At 35.7% G+C, this 20,800-nt stretch overlaps 1 protein-coding gene across 17 annotated transcripts in view; it reads right to left on the bottom strand.

The window, feature by feature from the left end:
• The window catches only part of HDAC9 (histone deacetylase 9), a 480,254-nt gene that overhangs the window by 83,973 nt on the left and 375,481 nt on the right, over nucleotides 1-20,800 (bottom strand). For 15 of the 17 annotated variants that reach the window (XM_048068356.2, XM_048068353.2, XM_013171797.3 and 12 more), the window contains 2 exons: nucleotides 18,331-18,450; nucleotides 17,913-18,010 (listed from right to left, as the gene is read on the bottom strand). In XM_048068356.2, coding sequence (XP_047924313.1) covers nucleotides 17,913-18,010; nucleotides 18,331-18,450 — 218 coding nt within the window. Of the gene's footprint in view, nucleotides 1-16,384; nucleotides 16,571-17,282; nucleotides 17,302-17,912; nucleotides 18,011-18,330; nucleotides 18,451-20,800 lie in introns of those variants that run through there. The other 2 variants (XM_048068359.2, XM_048068360.2) reach the window with 2 other exon arrangements.

Raw genomic sequence — 20,800 nt, 5'->3', positions numbered from 1 at the left:
GTGAATCACATCTGTATAATCAAAGTTTTCAACTAAGATCTCAAAACGTAAGACTGCTTCCCACATTTTCCTTTAGGGTACCAGTACAAATTGTTTCTACACAGTAGGCAGAACCTTCTGTTTCCTCTCAATAGCTTGTATGCTGCTGATTTTTCAGTGCAAAAATCATAGTCTAATCTGGGCAGCTAATAATGTTATAATAAATTATAACAAAATTACCTGAATTTTAAAAAGAATAATAGCATTCATAAGCAGCATGTGCAAGACAGGATTTAGCACTTTCTTAATCCACAATCTTTGCATAACCTAACGTACCACAAATAGTATGGAACTCTAGTTACACAATAGCTTCCATTAAATGTAAATTAGTTGTTTTTTAACTGTAAACAGAGTGAATTATTAGTCACTTTTTAAAGATGACTAAGATACCATTAACTGCAAATTCAATGTAATGCTTCATGTTAGAGTTACAATAGAATTTCACTCCTATTAAAAATACTTTAAGCACAATAATAAATAGAATGCAATGGGAATTGTTTTAAATTTTTAAAGAAACATTGAATTTTTGTGTATTTTCCTGTGTTTTATTACAACACTATCAATCACTGCAGTTATTTTGGAATACTGTACATATGAATTAAATTAAGGCACCAGAGCTATTAAGAGAAAAAATGCAACTAAAAGCACCCTGTTTTTTGTTTTTGTTTTTTTTTGTAATCCTAAATCTGACCTTGCTAACAAGCAGGTGCAAGACTTCACACTACAACCAAGAACAATAAAGAAGTATGATATCCTCATTTTTCTTCTAATTGTTACTTTCTCTAAATCATGTTAACTCCCATTTGTTTTACGTGATATTCACAATGATTCCCTTTTATTCTTTTCAAGTTTATTGTGGCCACAGAAATAAAAGTGCAATCCTTTGATCTCCCACATCACACACAACTAATCTATGAGAATATAGCATATGCCATGATATGAGAAATGTATCCCAGCTGAATTCCTCAGTCAAAAGAATTATGTACCTATGGCATCCTCTATGAATGTTCTCTGCAGTGAATTATTCTTACTGTTGTTACTGAGTACAGCAATGAAATGTCACAGCCAAATAGCCACATGTATTTACCATAATTAATATTCTTATTAAGATTTCCATTGACTGCCTGCCTGAAAGTAATCTATAATTACATATATAGGTAAAGCATCAATTAAATCTTCTTAGTGGCATTTATCTTCCAGTTGCTTTCTTGTTATCAGGTAGTGAAAAAAACATTCAACGTTCAACAAAACACAGCACTATCAAAATGTATGTCATGGTCACTGCATTTAAAAGTGACTTATTGAACACAAGTGGCTCAGTTTACCTCTTCCTTACACTTTCTAAAATGATGTACAGAAAGAATAATGAAAAGTAGGATTAAAATCTAGCTTCAGAAAATTTTAACAGACAGATTCACAAAAGGATGATAGCTAATGAAATTATTTATTTATTTATTTATTTATTTATTTATTTATTTTGAATTATTCATTTTAAAGATGCAAGAATTAGGAATTTCACAGAATTATCAAAAGCACTGAGGCCCAACATTTAGTCTTGGCTCAGGCATTGATTTGCTGTGTGGTCTCTACAGTAACTTGAAAATACACAGCACAACACCATTACATCAGATAATGGCCACTTTATGAATTTTGTGTTAGGCTTTCCTTTTTAAAATTGCAGATTTACAAGCAATGGTAACTAAGCTCTAAGGTGGAAATTATGAAACTCTATAGCCCTCAGCTCCCACATAAAAAAGACACTTTTAATAATAATTGTTGTACCAACTTAAAAACATTGTTGGAAACCTTGGCAATAAGTGACTTAAGCATCCAGGGAATTTTTTCTTGCAATAAAATGCTTCCTCAGTCACTATCCCCTGCTTGATTTACACCACCCACCTAAGCTTAAACAAAGTTTGTAGACAGATGTGCAAAGGTCAGATTAAATCGCCATTAGATTTTATAATCCTGTTACTTCTGTTGAAGACATCATTAGGCATATGTGCAAGGTATGAATTAAATCACTAATAGATTATATAATCCCACTTTTCCTAATTTCCACAAAATGTGGTGAATGTAGCTGAAGGTACAGTCAGACACAGGTCATGGACACTTACACCCTCCCCTGCCTTCTCACTGTCACATCATTGCAGCTCATGGTTATGCTACTTCTGTTCAGAAAAATAACCTTTTTTAATTTATCAAAACATCAAATGTTCTGTACAGTTTTGTTAGGAGATTCTGACTGTATCTTACCTAAGGAAATCTTTCTTCAGAGTACGGTGTTTACTGCAATAAGAAGTAAAAGTTTCATTCACAGCAGTAGTAGCTCAAACCACCTCTTAAGAAGCATGGTATCAAAAGGGAAGATTTTGTCATTATATAAAGTTATAAAAAAAAATGAGAGCAAACAAAATCTACTGTTTAATAAAGAACAGAACATCTGCAAATCTGGAAATACTGCTTATAGAAGCTCTCACACTCTCATGCAGTGACACCTACACTATTATTTTCTCACAAAACAACCTTTTGTATTAGAAGGGAAATCATTGTTTTCTGATAATTGTAATGAATTATGATTATTTCCAAAGATATTTTCTCCTGGCTTTGTGCTAATAAAATATGCAAGATATAACTAGCTCCCTGTGATGCTGGCCATGAGTTTAACAGGTTAAAATTTCACAAAATGTTGATAAAAGTATTAAAACCTGCTGCTTTTCTTCAAAGCGTATAACCAATTTGCCATTCTACTAACATAAAACATGTTAAAATGACAGGGCATATGAAAGGGAAGAAAAACAAGAAGCCTTCAGGCTTCATAAATAGGAGTCCTTTGTGTTAAAAAATCTTCAGCTATACAGACATAAAATTTGCATTATAGCATATATTTTATTTATAAAATAATACAAGGTGGAACTATATCAAATTACAGAAGCCTTCTTTGTGAAACTGTTGCCTTAAGGAAAGAGCTGAATACTCTGCAGAATGTATCTTTATGACATTTCTAATTTTTGTGAAGGAATCCAAGACATTTTCAAGCTATTAAGAAAAGCAGAAATATTAGCTCCATAAAAAGAACAACAACAAAGGAAATAATAAATAAATAAATAAATAAATAAATAAATAAATAAATGTAATGCTCACATAGTAGATAGCAACAGAATTGATTTTTCAGTCTTTTCTAAACTTCCTCCCAAGTTCATGGAAATAAAGTTTGTGTATCTTGATCTGAACTTCACAGTTCACAGAGCCTCACCAGCAAGTAATATTCATCAATATTTCTTTTATTATGTGCTAGTGTTGGTAATATGGAATCTGGCCCAAATTGGCCTATGTTACACACTTTCATTAGTCTCAGGAGGCCCAATCCTGCAAACATTAATGCACATGTGTAACTTTACTGAGGTTAGTAGCCTGACTGACTTAGGAACATAGAGTTAACGTAAACATATTCAGCCACGCATCTAAGCATTTGCAGCATCTGTCCCAGGTTTCCCAACAGCAGTCTTCCCAGGGACTTCAGTGGCCCCAGATACTGACTCCTGAAACCTGATAGACGTCCCTCCCACTATAGAGTGTCTAGATCTGAAAACTCATTCATGCACATGAGTTCGTTCAGCTTCTTTTTTTTCCAGCAGCACCACCAGCTGGAGCAGCTAAAGAGATTAGGACCAAACTCTGAAAGTAATTATCCTGAAGAGAATAACTCACAACTAACATTGCTAAAATACCTCAACTGTTGCTTGCTGTTACAGTATTTCACAGGAGCCCTTCTGTTTTTGCAGAGCACATTACAAGTTACTCTCAAGATATCAGGCTGGCTGCAAGGAGTCAGTTCTGTAGGGTGTCAGGTCTGCAAACACACCATAGGGGTTTCCTCACTTATTCCCACTTCAAAGAAGCATTAAGAACAATTTCTCTTTATTACAGACTTTAACTAGATTTCTTTCCTCTGTGATGATTAATTAGGCGTTTGTTACAATTTGCCTTCTTTCCACCTCTAAGAATAAATGTCCCCTTCTGCTAATCAGACACAAACAAAATGTTTTGAAAAGTAATCACTTGCTAAAAAAAAAAATGGAAATTGGGCTTCTGTGTTGTGAGGAATGTACACACATAGCACAGTGAAATTTAACACGGGTAAATGATCTGACTACCTCAAAGTGAAGTTTTTGCCTTCCTACAGTGGCCTTTCACCCTGCCCTTTCCTCCAATCTGAGGAGAGCTGATGTTGATGGAACATATAATGGCTCCTTTCCTGTGTAGTAAAGTCAGCAATAAAGCTCAGTAATTAAGGTGACCGGGGAGGCCCAGCCCAGCAGGCTAGTGGTGTGGCGAACACTTTCAGAACTTCAAACAATATCAAAGTCACTGAAAAACGGGCCTAGTTCAGGACTGGTTTGAATTAAGCCTCACTTCCACACGCACTTTTCAAATCCAAGCTCAAACAAGAAAGCCAAGGCCTTCTGGATTTCATTAGAGCCAATTATCTTATCTGTTTCATCTCAGGCCTGACCCTAAGGCTGGCAAACAGCTATTCAGTGCGTTTGTGTGGTTGTTTGAGAAAGCCTCTAGCCAGCCAATGGCCTGAGGAACTGCTAATTAAAACACAGTTGCCCCCTGCCTCTAGTGATTAAATATTTTCAAGCTTTTGTAAATAATTTTTCCATTCTTTGCCCCAAGCCTCAGAGGTCCAATAGATGCAGTAATTTACTTAGTTTTTCAAAGAATGCTGCTGGAAATAAAACTATAATAGAAACTTAGGAAACTCTTATATCTTGCTTAACTCCTGCAAGTGACATTCTACAAGCTTGCAAAACATGTATACTGTTTCTTATGTAATTAAGCTTTAATAACCTTATTGTGTTTGAAGTGATGCAGTGTACAGCAGGCCCTACATTTTGTTGATAAGCATCATGTTTCCTCAGATGTCAACAAGATACGCATGCTCATGGGCTTAATGAGATCACGGACACTGCAGAAGTGATACTGAGCAGTATGTGTGTTCCTGAGATGGATGAACAGGAATGGATCATACTTTCCAGAGCCTGTTTCGAGAAGGACTGCATCCTACCAGTAGCATATCCGTATGTTTCAGTGGAACAAGAACAGTTCCAGAATACAGGTCTATATTACAGTTTCCCAAATAAAATCAGGACATTCATATAACAGACAAAGAAAGGCATGTCTTCCATCTGGGCTAGAGGTCTTGATTCCTCCATCTCCCCCCTTTCTAGACCTGCAAAGACACTCCTTCTCTGCATCAGATCTGGGGACCTGGAGGGAGGCCTAGTTCCAGCCTTGGTCCCAGTAACTCCACTCCCTTGTATGATTGCATGTGTCACATGCAGCCACTGCCACCAGTACTGGGGGTGTGTACTTCTCATGCAACATGATGGGGAGAGAAACACCCTATCTCCTCCTCCCATTCTAGTAGCTAGAGTGGGCATTACATACAAAACACATCCCAAATTAACCTTTTAACTGTTTAAATCTTGCTATTATCCTTAATAATAATAAATATATTTGTATTAGTACATTACATTGAAGCCACTGTTATGAACAACAACCCCATTGTATTAGACTGCAAAGAAAAAGCAAAAAGATGACTCCTGTCTATACATTTTGGAGAACTATAGGCAAAAGCTAGAAAAAGTGGACAGATTTTCTTAGAGGTCATCTTAGCAGTAGAAGAATTCAATTACTGTCTAGTTTTGTGGGAGGCAATATAGCAAAATAGAACACTAATAAAAGATTTCAAGGAGGCTTCATAATTGTTTATGAGAATACCCTACAAGCATTATCACCAAAAAAGCAGAAAACCTGTACATTGTATAACAATCTCAAATATGAACCTCATAGCATTCTGAGAAGGACATTAAATAAGAAAAAAAAAATGGCATCAGCTTAAAAATCACTAGCTGCTGAGAATGGTAGCATATTCTTTATTTCACACACATGCTACAGAAAGAATTTGCAAAATTTAGACGTTGCTGGGTTGTGACTTCCAACAGAGAAGGTCAAAGTTAACAAGAATTTATCTGGGTGACAGTCAGAAAGACGGTTTTACCTGTAGAGAGTGGCTGTATTGCTACTGCTGACTTGGGAGTAAAACTTTGGCAAGTTTGAGCCTGAACTAAAGGTAGACTTCCTCAATTGATTTATCATGGTTACTTTAAATTTTCAAGATGCATATAAGAGACATACTCAATACAGGCACAAAGACCTGAAGTAACCGGCTGACAAAGAATAACTGAATTTGCATATTGGACGTACTCTCCTCTAGACAGATGCAAAGAAGTAGGAGAAGGCACCAAGACCAAAGGCATAATAGCAGGGAACAAATGAAGAAAGCTGAAGGAAGGAAATGTTTACTCCTCAAAAGCACATGTTCAAAAAGTGACTCAAAATGTTGGGTAAAGGCCAGTGTCTACCACGCATGGGAGCCAGAGAAGGATGAATTTTCAAGACAAAGATCATCAAGGTTAATAAAAGTGGATGATACTTGGGCTAGGGAAGATAAGGATGAAATATAGACTTTGAGCTTCGGGCTAGGAGGAGTTTATGCCAAGAATGGTTTCAGAGGAAAGGAAGGCTGGGATTGTGTTCTGAAGAAGGTCTAGAACTGAACTGTATGACAGGCTGCAATCTGTACACTCAGCAGTCTTGAGGATAGAGAAGGAGAAAGTAGAGAGGGTGATAGAGAGTTTAACAGTGGTTTTTCTTTTCAGTGAAATATGATTGTATCACTTGCGACAATAGCCTGTTATGAGGGGAATGAGAGGTTAAATAGATGAATAAGGGAAGATAAAAGTTTTTGTCAGAGTTAGATCAGAAGATGAAAAAGAATGAGGCCCCTGGTGCCAAGTAAAAGAGTTAGAGAAGAAAAGATGAGTAGCAACTTTGTGATCAGAGGCAGAGGACAGAGCTATGGGAGGGGAAGGGGAGTTGTGGCTGCTGTGAAGAATTTGATGAGTGGTTGAATGAATGACTCCAAGAAAGAAATGTGAAAGAAAAAGGGTGGGAGGAATTTTTAAAGAATGTACTATTAATATATGTCTAATCACTAAAACACTATTGCTTGAATAGTCTGGTAAGATAAATGTTTACTGAATCAGTCCTTACTTCAGGGAAGCAAAACAGAAGAGAACTTATTTCTAATGCATTGAAGTCATTAAACTTGCTTTGCAGAAGCATAAAAGGCAATATTAAAAAAAAATTTTTTTCAGTGATTTTTTTCACAGGGGCCAATGACTGAACTTGACACAGAGCAAGTCAAAATTAACTAGAACACTCATCCACTGCATGTTTTTACTTTTGGGGCAGCTTCTTAGCAGTGGTCTACCTGATGGTACAGTGTGTGCAAATTAAATCACTCCTTTCCTGATCAGAAGGAAATCACAGAGACTTTGAGCTGTTACAAAGTTGACTTTTTTTTTTTTGACTTTGTTTGTTACAGTTTCTTACAAGAATTGTATTGAAAAATAAGGGAAACCTGTTTAAACAATTTTTCTTTGTAGAACAAAGTGAGGTAAATGAACAGATAGCAAATTGTCATTTTCGGATCCAAGGGAAACCTGTTCCATAGAGAGTTCATCATATATGGAGTGAAGTAGATGTTAATAAAGCAAGGGGATTGAGAAATCCCTGTCACACAGGAATTGAAGCACTTGCAGAGATTTAACAATAGTTTCTTAATCTGTAAACTTCTTGATTGGTAATAGGGAGGCAATTAGTCTCCACTCTCCTGTCAGCCTAATAATTCATGATTGGATGTGTAACTTTTTCATGAAATGTACCCTTTTACTACAACAGAATATTTTTGTAGGTAAAAATCCCTAATGTTTTTCAGAGGGACACCTTTTTTAGAGTAAGGATAAAAATAAATTCCAAATAGCCTGACAGCAAAGGCATTAACTTCAGATGCAATTATGTCAGGTTCAAGTCCCTGATTTGTAAGAATGAGGAAAGAAAAATTTTTTTCTATCATTCAGAGATGAGATTTTTCACCAAAGTTTTCTTTTTGTTGTTGTTGTTTTTGTTTGTTTGTTTCTTTCTTTCTAGAGTAATGTCCTCACCATGAGGCTAGAGATTAACATTGTCACGAAAGGGTTTGAAACACACTTAGTTGTTTTCTTGGAAGCTTTCAAATAGTTTTGGTTTTGTTCCAGTGTAGAAGAAAATCACATGTCAAAACCACGGACAGTTGCTACTTACTGGAACTGCTGTCTTTAGTCAGCTCTACTTAGTAACGCACACCCAGCACAAGAGGGAAAAAGCAGCAAAGACCAGTGAATTACTGATGGGGAGAAAAGAGACAAACAAGCTGTATCTTTCCTTCAGTACTCCACCTTATATAATCTGACATGCATGTACACTGTAACATGACATAGGATAAATGCTAAGCAGCTTACCAACAGTCCAGGCGTAGCTATTTTCAGTCTGTTTATAATGTGCTGTAAATTGCTTGGTTTCATTTTTCATTAATTTTTGGTACACTTGCAATTTTGGTAACTTTATTTTGACACGATATCAATATGTGACTAGAAAGATTGTGGTAGGCAAACATATGAATCAGGTAATGAAATACTTTAAAAGCTTGGTTTGTTTCAAGCCATGGCAATTAATGACAGTGCTTGTATATAATCGGAAAGATTTGGTTGCTTAATTATGTTAAATATAGTCAAAGTATCTAGGATCATATCTTGCCACGTTTACTCCATGAACAGCCTTTGCTTTTTTAATGGTGACTCTTGCAAGAAGTTACAATTGAGTATAAGTAACAACATTACATTTTAGCCGTGAATTATGCTGGTGTGCAGAACTGAGAGGTGCATTAACTAGTGCAGTTGATGATTGATTCAATTTTAAATCCTGACTCTAGTAGAAGTAAAATTGAGTATATGTGATCACAGAACATAGACTTCCCTTTTCATGAAAAAATACACAAATATGCCAAACATGGTAAATTACTCTATGACTGAGCTGTTTTCTTATATTGCCTGTAAGAAACAATTCATATCTAGGAGCCTGAAGTTTGATAGATTCCCTCACACTGAGTAACAATCCATTCTTCAAGAAGCTGCATTGATTTAATGGGATTACTGGTGGCCCAAGCAGTACTGCTAACACCACATAATCATGAGTCATAGACCTCCCTGAACTTTTTCATTAGATATCTTTTTTTTGAGACATACATGTTTTCTTAGTTTCAAACATTTCTTTTGCAAGACTAAGAGCTGACTTTTAAAAGTAATAAAATACTCAGAGTTGGGGCTCCAACAACATCCAGTAACATGAAACCTCATAAGATCTTGCAGCACTGAGCAGAGTGCTACTCAGCATAATTCAGGATTTCAAAATCTGGGTCTTGCCAGATTTTTCTATTTTTCTTTGGAATTAGTGGAGCTTTATTTACTAGAATATGTTTTCTATGAAAAAGGGTTGTTCCTTTTATTCAATTACTTTCCAGCAAAGTGTAGCACAGGTACAAAAATCATTAAAAAAAAATAATAAAAAAAAAACCTCCAAGGAGTTATTGATGCAAAAACATGAGAACATCTATAAGCACAGACGTGCCCCAGAGGTATCCACACAAACTTATACAGAGACACAGGTGCGTGAGCACACACACAACCTCACAATACCTCTTTGCAATCCGGCTTATGTTTGAAAGGAGGAAAATAAAATCTTCAGTTTCTTTTTCTCCTTGAAGTATTAAAAGAAGAACAGTGGAGGTCTCATTAGCTAAGCTGGCTAAAGAAGGCATGAATAAGAACTGTGTAGCTGAAAGGCCTCTGTTTCTGCTGTTCTTGAAACAACACTCCTGTCTGATTCTGGATAATGGGCTTTTAATAAAAATATCCACCAAAGGAAAACAATTAAACAATACATAAAGCACCAGGGTGCAATCTAGTGGTTCTGTTACAGTCTGGAGCTGTTCCAGCAGAGAACATGTGGATATTTTTTACAGGCTACAGTGTAGTTCTCAAAAGTTATTATAAAGCAACAAAATTTAAATTGGAGCTGGACATCTACACAATTGCTCAGTGTTGCTGTAGGACTTTTAATTTAGACCTGAAATTTATCTCCATTTAAATACCACAGATATTTTGACTGTTAGCACAAAAATATCTTCTGTAATCGTGCTGCTTTTTAATTTCTTCCAGGATGTTTCTGGTGGTATTTCTCACCTTTCCATCAAAGTATTTGACAATGTGGCAATTCTTTATCCATACACTTCCGTTCTTTCATCTTTCTGGCTTGAAAAAAAATTGAAAAATATTTCTACTGGAGAAGAGCTCAGGTACTTTTTGGTACTTTTAAACTACAGGCCATGTACAGCTTGGGGTTTTAATCAAATAGTTTTTAACCTGAACCACATAAACCTGACACATGCCATATTTTATTATCCTTTCTCCTCCACCCCCTACTCTGCCATGTCAATAAAAGAAACTGTGCATCTGTAGAAAAGTAAGCCGACACTAATTAATTTCTCTAATGAAAGGTTTCATTTCTGTAGTTCCAGTGAATGAAAGGAGCGTCATACGTAGTTTTAAACATCCTGATACAGTAAAGGTGAAAATTTAGGGTAGTTTGGTGAGAAGAAGTTAGATTTTCCAAATAAAAATAAACGAGTAGAAAGAACAAGAGGTTGCAGGATATAAACAGTGTTGCCAGGTTTAGTTTTATGGTGAACTCTGAAGTATAACAAAATGTTGAAAAGCTGTTTATGCCAGTGTTTCAAATGCTTTTAACTCTGCTTCTCAGTTTCCCAAGGACTCTCTCCTTATCCCCACAATACTCATCTGAATGCTGAGAATATTTGTCAAGAAACAAGCCAAAAGCATGATAACTTACTATTATTACAAAAATAAATATATCATACAAAGCCACAAATTCTTAGGACTATTAAGCATTTACATATGAATGTTATACTCCAGGCAGATTTAAAAAAAATAATATTCCAAGCAAACTTCTACCTTCTTCAAACTTCTTCAAAAGGAACTCTCAGGCACTTTTAAGTCATCTCTTTTTTTTGGCTGTTTGGTGTACCTTTCTTTGAATACTGCTGAGACATTTTCTATGGCAGAAGGGAAAAGAAAGATCTCTTGTTGAAATGCTCATCTTATAACAATGCTCAGAAGCAGTGGACAAAATCAGAAATGAGCAACTGATTGCAACTCTGACTTACGACTCTGCAGAATGCTGTGGATGACTGCAAACTATATACATATGTACAGAAACCATCACATAGATTTCCTAGAGCTTCCATAACTGTGTTCTGTTTAGTTATATTTTTCTGCATTATGCTCATGACCATGCAGAAGGATTGTGGGTAATTAGCACTCTTCAAAATGTCCATCTGCATTTGGGTAAATCATTACTGGACTCTTGTACATATGACTCAGAGATTCTGACTTCCTCTTTATGAAGTGAAGTGCTGAACGCATTGCTGTCAGCAAATAGACAAGAAATAACAATCACTGGGGCAATCCAGTGATTACAAATTAATTACCAGTTATTAAAAAGTTAAATATTGCGAAATATATATATTTTTTCCATTAGTAAAGATAAACATGGCATTTTGCTAGTCTCAGGCCATTAACAATGGAGTTCAACATAACAATGGGTAACAAAGTAGATTAAGGTTCTGAAGATCTTAGTTCTTTCTGTTTGCTTTTATTGACTCATGAAGCAGAGTAGCTAATTTGGCTTTTTCATTTCTCCTCCCATATTTTTGCCCTTTTATCTCATTGCACTGCAAGTTCTTGAATGAGAATCTGACCTTAATGCAGTTTTTAGACCTAGCCTACTATAATATAAACTCAGCAGCAGCCTCTGGACATTGTAGTCATAAAAATAGTAGTATTAAGCTATGAATATCTAGAATTACTGTTCAGTAGAACTTTCTTCTCAAAAACTATTTTTTGTGGAAATCATTTAACATTATAACAATATAGCACTGTTCTGTGACTCACTGTAAATAAAGCTAGGTACAGCTAAGAAAACTTGATTTTTGTCTCCTACATTCTTTCGTTCTGTTTATCAGTAACCAGGGTTTCTATTCAGTCAAAGAGATATACTATATTGCAGAAGAGTGATGTCAAATAAAGCCATAATAGTATTCAAAATAGTATAAATTGGTGGTTCGCCCTCATGTGGTGTTTTAAGCTCTTTTCTAGAAGAGTTTTAGAGATGAGCAATTAAAATCATTAGGCAATTAGATGATTTTCTAAATAAAGAGAGATTGAAAAGACCAGAAATACTGACTTTTAAGAGAAGAAAAATAACAAGGGATATGACACAGGGAATGCAAATGCATTTAAAATCATAAATATGCACAAGCAAGAGTGTGCCCTTCATCTGCAAATGTAGCACACAAACATATGGACTTCTAATGAAATTGGAATATTAGAGATCTGAGCTAAAAAACTGAATTTTTGTTTTTCAGGCACACATACGTAAGACCAGGAAACTCAATACCAACAGATTAAATGAATACAGAATCTTATCAGATACACAAAACTGATTAAGGTTATTGTTTCCAATGCTTTAGCAAACAAAAAATTATGAAAGTAAATTTAAGGTAAAATTAAAGCAATGCATACAAATGGATACTATCTATGTGTAACTACATGAAACAGCATAGGTAAAGCATATCAATATTTTCTTTAAGTTTTCTCTTTAGGATATATGTGTGAATTTGTAACTTAAAAACTCAAAACAAAACAAACAAATAAACATAGACAGTACCTACACCAAAACAGAACTAGCAAGGAGAATATATTTGAAAAAGAACAAAATTGTATTTTAAGAATTTTTCATTTGAAATGTCAAAATGGAATGTCATCAGATCAGGAAATATAAAACTAAGACCAAAAAAGAGTCAGTATACATCAATGCAATCTCTCAAAAAACTTAATTATGCACTGTAAGATGATAAGACTACAATGAATATTTCTAAATGTTTTTGATAAGAGATTGGACTACAGTGAGTTTTAAACATATTTATTTTCTTCCAAAACAAACACTGTAAAAGATTGAAGATTATCTGTATATCTTTATTTTCTTTCATTTTTGCACTTTTACATTTTTACATACCTGTTTTCAAGTATGACTTTAATTTTGAATTCTCTTTTTTTTAAATGATTTTTTTGAGGTAATTATAAATTTTGTGCTGTATTTAAAATTAAATCATAGATATAGAAGTTCATCCCTAACTCGGCCTTAATGTCACCCATGTCTTTTGAATTTGCTCACCTTATTAAATTAAAATCATACACACGGCTGCTAAAAATCAAACTCAAAGATAATATTATCATGAGCTACTTCTAATGATTCCAAGAAACACACATACACACATTTCATTTTATGTATGCTTTTATGGCCAGGTTCACTGACATGCTGTGGGTGTTTTATGCTACTCTGGAGTAGAGAGCAAAGCAGCCAGAGCATACTGGCTGGTTAAGCTAAATTTACAGCTCCTTTGTTGAACAAAAGCAGTGCAAAGCAGTTGGAAGGCACACCCCAGTTTCCTTCTGTCTCTTGCTTCTCCCTCACTCTTCTTAACCCTCACATTTTTTTCCATTTCCTCCTGCGTCTGCTATATTTTGCTCTACAGAAACACATCTCTCCTGTCCTCTGTAAACTAAGTACATATATGTACATGTGCACATGTACAACACAGACCTGCTACCTCCTTTACTGAGCACATCTGGTATAATGCATAGCTTATGAAAGTAATTATTTGAACATTAGTAGTTGACCATCGCTCTTGTTTTTTCTATAGCTGTTGGCAGAAGAGAGTGGATCACATTCTCATAAACTTGAGTGTAGAATCATCTTCTTAGAAAATAGCCACCATCTTCTATTGTTTTCAAAGAGATTAAAGCAAATTTTATATAGGTGGAAGTAAATGATGAAACATAGCTCTCTAGAGACGAAGGCCTTAAGAATAATGGAAAAGAGCTGTGGGTTTTTTTTTTTTTGATATCATAGGGGAAAAGAAGTTGTGGCTGCCCTTCAGGAAAAGGGCATTCTTTCAAGGAATTTTGTAGATAAAACAGTTTCTTAACTACGACAAAAACAAGCAAAACTTTTCTGGCAAAATTAAGGGGTATATTGATTTGATTTTTGCACCTCTTTTTCATTCTGCAGAAACTTCTAACTCCTACATTTTCTACTACCTCCTTGTAGTTAACATGATCAAACATATTTTCCTACTAGAAATAGAAAATAAATGGCAGAAAAAAGATTTTTTTTATACACAAGAGTTGTCTTCATCTTCAAACTGGTTCCAGCCATTTAAATTCGATTTGGCACTATATGGAGTTAGTTTAAAAAATGCAGTAAAGACTCTTCATGTAGCACAGAAAGCAAAATGGCAGACACAAACAAGCACCCTAATTTCTTTAGCTTCCACTAGCGTCCCACTGGAGCCACTCACTCAGCATGATGTTGAAGTGATTACTCGGTGTTATGCATCTAATTCATCTTCAACTGTTCTGCATTTTTACACAGGGAAGTTGCTTTTTCCAGAAAAGATAGAAATATTTTCTAGGACAATTTGGAGAAAGAGAGTGAGGTGAAATCTCATTCAGTCACAACTGGATTTGCTTAAAATAGATCTATGCAGCTGAAAATCACAAATATTCAGTTAGCTGCATCTATATATAGATGTGTGTGTGTGTATGTAAATGCTCGTACAGTTCTACATATATTCTGCCCTAGGAGCTATATAAATGATATCAACTACATCATCATATATAATACCTGATTATATGCAAAACTCTAGAAGCAAACAAAAGGACTTGGTCTCTATTTCTGTGGACATTATCATTCAGAAGGATCTCTGCTGTGAAATTTGACAGTCAATCAAGCAGTAATGAGTTACCTAGTGTCAGGGTTGCTGACACTTCAAATATGTGCTTAGTGCAATTCTAGGAAGAAACTAGGGCTCTGCCAGTGAGAAAATAAAGATTATGCGTACCCCCTTGGAGACTGTTAGATGATTTTAATGCAAATTTCTCAGCTCCTAAGGACTCAAAGAATTAGGCTGTCGAAGCTGCCAAAAGCAGGAAGCCTCAGCTGTTCTCCAACTCAGTTCCATCTGTCTGCAAACTTACTGACACCTTGGTTATGTTGGAGAGGAATTTCACCAACACGCTCTCTTGCCTTCGCTAGGGACTGAATCCTACATGTCCCCTCTCCCTGCTGGGGAGTAGGTATGAAGAGAAAATCTCTCCATTTTGTCCCTTCATATTTTTCTTCTCAAAACTGAGGATATCCAACATTTTCCCTGTCACTTGTTTAGGAACAGTTTCATAACTCTGTCTCTAAAATCAGTTTGAGAAAATATCAAGCTCATTTTCCTATCTACAAAACTCACTGTATATTTTCATAAAAACTGACCTGTTGCAGGTCACAACTCCTAAGCAACAGCCAACTTGATGACTTTTTAACCAAGTCTTCTATTAATTTTCTTCAAGTTTCTACCTTCCTTTCTATCTAAGGCAAAAGGACTGAACTGTGGATCTCTCATTCCTGGCCAGTGTCTCACAATTCTGTCCTGGCCAAACTGAGAATGCAGGTTACATCATCTATGACATTTTGGATCATAGCAGGGATAGATTCTGGTTTGAAGATTAAGCGCCTCATCATTAGGGGTGGTAAACCTATCTACCATTCAGACCAGATCCACAAAAAATGGTTTATCCTACACAATTTATAGACCTTTGTGTCCACCCTTCAGAGTTCCATGCACTTTGCTTCACTGAGGCCCACTCAAAACTTCCCTAACAGGCATACTACGCAACAGTAAGCATTAAATTTGGCACAAAGACTGTGCCTGGGCAAAAAGGAGCTTACAATGTAGGGAAACATTTTCTGGTTTTTCAGCTCTTTTGAAGAAAAGGAAAACAACAGTATCTATTGTAATGAGTCAACAGCATTCTATTTCTAAAACACAAAGAAACAAAAAAAAATAGCAGTTGACTATTTAAGATAATGACCCTTGCCCACATTAATTGAAACATGAACTGGATGCATTTAAAATTATTTAAATTTAAAATTATTTAAAATTATTAACATTTAAAATGCATTAAGTTTTGAACCATCAGCAATTCTTTTAAGAGAGAGCCTAATCATTACCTTGAATTTATCTGCTTTAAAGAAAAAGCATAATTAAGCACTTATTTTAGTGGTATATCTGCAAATGATTAGTCATTGTGTAGTAGCTTACATGAATTTTATTTTCCTGAATAGTGCACATGCAAAACAGCAGACTGAAATTCCCTTTAACTCCGAGGCAAAGTAATATGTACAACAGTGGTATTAGTTGCTCCAAAATGTTTATGAATGTGCTTAAACTACAAAGGCAAAGAACATTTTTGAAAAGGTATTCTTAAGCCCAGGTACTTGCTGTCAGGATAGAAGGGGTGCCAACTGTGGTTGTAGTCTCACTTATTTGAGTCTTCTGTTCAACGAGTTGAGAACACCATTCTCCACAGTACTAAGATGGCCACATTACCTATATCATTATTGGGATAGGTCAGATACAAACCAGGAATTTGGGGCTGATCATACCAAACATTAGTATCAGATACCAATACCGGTGATTTGAACCATCCGGTTCATAAAATCTCAACAAAGAATACAACAGACCTTGGTAAGAGCCCAAGGGAATACTGAAGTATAGAAGATTTGAAGCATGTCACTGACTATTTGTTTATACTCTTTTTACGTACAGGCAAATGTTGTAAATAAAATTCAACCCTTTTTCACAATAACAGTGTAACACTGTGAATGTGTTGGGCCACTCTGTGTGCAGGTCCAGGGTTTGGACTTTCAATTCAGGTGTGTTATTTATCAGATCCTTGGCATATTATTTAATTGACTAAACAGGAGTGCTTCGGAAAAAAAGCAAAAATGAATTTATACTTTTTGTGATGCATTTTGAGTAGAATACAGATCAAAAGCTACAGAATGTAAATGCACTACTTCTTGGAGGTGATCAAATAGATGTGCTGTCTCATTGCCTTTCCTTCACATCATCTTTCACTAAATGAAACCTCATTTCAGACGTAGTATTTGCCCACTCTTGAGAGGCCAGTGTTCACTAAACCCTTCCACTGGACTGCTCAACAATGAGGTGAAACAATGCATGTAAGACGGGACTACTGGAAGACTAAAAGTACGTTTCAAACTGGCTCTATCTCCTCTGGTTCCATGAAAATAAGACTAAAGATTATGATGCATCACCTATGAAAGAATAAAACTTAATTAAAATGAGCTATTGAAAATGAAGAGAAATACAGCATGCAGCATTTCCTGTCATTCTTGAGAATTGAGAAATTTCAAAATTGTTTACTTTTTAGTAACTAGCATTTTACTGAAATTCACAGAAAATTACAATTGGTCAAATCTGTGAGAACCACCATGGTAAGAATTTCAAGCTAATGAGGAATGCTGGGATTGGACCATACTTAATATTACTTTGTATGTGCTATACTTACGTGTAACTGCAATCGATGTGAACAGTATTTCTCTTGTGCCAGATATCAATGATTACATTTAAATTTTGTACATAGAGGAGTTAGCAAGCTGAAAGTCATTTTACTGTCATGATACGATAATGATAAAATGAGCGACTGATTAAATCATTAGATATTTTTTTCTATTCTAAGTGGGTGACTACAAAAATTGAATTACCCATTTATTAAGCCTACTAAGCTTTCAAATACCAGGATACCAGTATTAAATTAGTTTCACCATGGGTCATTTCTCCTGTCTTTCAAAATTACATCAGTTTTTATTTATGTGTTTGTATTCTACCACTGGTTTTCATAACTTTAAAAGAAAAAGGTACCAACCTGAATGCTGTGAGATATTCAACATCACCCATAGGAGGATCCAAGCCACCTGTCCAAGCAATATTTATATTATAACCTTCACCTGGGCCACTTCCAACCTGAAAAATAGGAAGAAAATGGGAAGAAATAAAAAGGAGGAAAAGAAAGAAGGAAAAGAGAGAGGGAAAGGGGGAAAACATCTGAAGTGTTCTTTAGAAACAAACATCAAACAACGTGTCAGATCAGCAAAGCCTTGTTTGACAAGGACTGCTCTGGGTTATGCACTTGTTTTCCACTGGTCCCCTGCTCCCAGTGGACAATTTGGTAATCTGGTGTAATTTAAAGAACCAGAGAAGGACAAGAAAATTAGGGGTAATCATGCAACGCAATTACCTGAAAGATACAAATAAAAATGGGGCTCTAAAGAAATAAACCTAACCTCATTTGGGGCTCCACTGCCGGGGAAGAAGTTGCCTTCATCATAGCGATGGAGGGAAACATACAGGATGCTGGGGTCAGCATAAAAAGCCTGCTGTGTACCGTTGCCATGGTGAACATCCTAAAGGAGAAAGAAAACAGATGACAAATGTAATAATGTCCAACTCAGTGTAGAGAGCTCAGTTCTGCTCTCTTTTACCCCCTCTCTCTCTCTGTTTCTCTCCCTCTCCATTGCCCTCCTTTTGTCTTCCCCTTTCCCCCTCCCTTCACCACCCCATACTTCCTGAACTTTCAGGCAAATTACTCTTTAATGCACTCATTTTTTAAACTGGCTTCTAAAAATCAGGAAACCATAGCGAGCGTGCCCTGGAGACTCCAGATGAGCAGTCATTGAGAAATCCCAGTCCTTTTGTACAATTAGATATTTATACACCAGCTCTTTGTACTCCTTGCCTCAGTGATGGAATCTAGCATCCTGTTTTATGGAGGAATTTTATGACTTATTAACTGCCAACAGTTCATAACCCCTCAGGCTTAATTAACTAGCCTCATTGGCCTCTGAAGAAAGACTAATGTTTAAACTACAAACTAGTATTTTGCAGAAGGATCTATGGTTTACAGAGCTTTTTCACAATTCTTGACAGAACACTAAACATAAGTGTATTCATTGATTTGCCAAGTTCCACTATTGAGGTCAAAGGCTCTGTGACCAGCTGAGTAAATTGGCTTTCTTGAAACATTCAGTTCAGTTAGCAGTCCCTCAGCAGTTAGATCCACATCAAAAGAGATGCCAGATGCGGAAAGGACTTCATACTTCATTTTTGCAAAATCATGACGGCAACAGTTGAAGACAGAGGAATATGATCTCATTAGCTATTAAATCATCTGGCAGATAGGATGGTGCCTTCCACAATCAAGGAGTGACCTTGGCCATTCTCCATATTTCAAATATTATATAACACCAGTGAAAAGAAATTCTGTCATTAAGTAAAATATTGGAAAATAAATGCTGGCAGTATATCTGTATAATAAAGGCTGATAATATGGGCTTTTCATATTTTTTATTTTCGTTTTCACAGTTCTACTATTGTAATATGTAGTTAGGCACACATGAAATTTTACAAGTGAAAATGGAAAATCCACTTGCCTTTTTGTAAAGGAAAATTGAGCCTTTATTGTATGTTTTTCCACTGGGATTTGTAAGAAGCTGAAAAGTTATAGATATTGTTGATTCTCCTCATTTAGCTGATCCCTTTAAAATTTCTGACTTAAAGACAGAATTCAAAAGGACAAAGTACACTAAATGGTGACATTATCACCCAGACTATTTATTTTACAAACACTATGAGGTTTGAACTGAATTTAGTATCAGAGAAAACAATGGTCACATTTTCTTCAAAATGCCTATACTCCAGGAAGATTCAAGTTAGGTGTATGCTGCCGACAGCACAGCAAGCAGTGCCCACTGCATGTGTTCTTTGCCAGCTGATGTAGCCCATGATTCTCTCTAACATTTTTCATGACTCTCTACATTGACCAAGTCTCATTTGTACTGCATCGTGCTTGACTTGGACCCCTCTGGGACTTATATGGGGTAATATTATAACAGTTACTTTTTTTTTTTTCCTCAGTTGAAAGTCCTTGAAGTAACACAAGGATTAAGTCACAGCCAAACTGTGTAATGGCAAGGTTAAATGTAACACATTGGGGGTGCAAGGTAGCACACACTGGTGTGAGGGTGTTGGAGGTTTGAAGGCAGCCAGCATAGTATTATTAGGTTTTGACTGGCAAATGGAGTCAAAGCTGGCATGCAGCCTAATCCCAGAACAACATCCAGTTTTCTTCTGGGACAGAATTAATTGGTTTACTTCAAAACAGACCCAGATCTTGCTAGCATATTTGCAGGTATGGATAACCTTGGGACCAGGAACGCAACAAGAATCTGAGGAACAATGTTGGCCATATAGATACATCTGTAAGCACCATGTTTAAAAAATGTAAGAGTACTTCACTTTGTGATTTTAAATAGTCTTTATTTTCCTAGCTTATTTGGGGTTATAGATATATTCTTGCTATAACAGTTTTCAAATGACTAGAAAACAAATTAGTTTAGTGGAGAACTTGTTGGTGTTAGGTCAGAGGTTGGACTAGGTGATTTTGGAGGTCTCTTCCAAACTAAATGATTCTGTGATTCCATGAAATGACAAGAGAACTCTCTTTTTTTTTTTTTCTTAATTATTTGCATCTCAAAGCTAGTTTTCTTGTCTACACTTTAATTCCACCAAAGGTTACTCTACTTTGAAGAGCATTAACTTCTCTGTTTAGACAAAGGAATGTGCTGTTTAAGACTGTGGATGTTACCATGTGGGAAATGTGTTTAGATTCTGCCCTTAATACATCAAATGTATTCAGGATACATAAGTCCGTTCAAAAACTGAGATTTATTCAAAGGTAGAATGAGGAAAGAAAAG

The sequence above is a fragment of the Anser cygnoides genome, chromosome 2 (assembly GCF_040182565.1).
Source record: "Anser cygnoides isolate HZ-2024a breed goose chromosome 2, Taihu_goose_T2T_genome, whole genome shotgun sequence".
Taxonomy (NCBI): domain Eukaryota; kingdom Metazoa; phylum Chordata; class Aves; order Anseriformes; family Anatidae; genus Anser; species Anser cygnoides.
The sequence above is the reverse complement of the archived record's forward strand: the minus strand, read 5'-3'. Positions and strand labels throughout refer to the sequence as shown.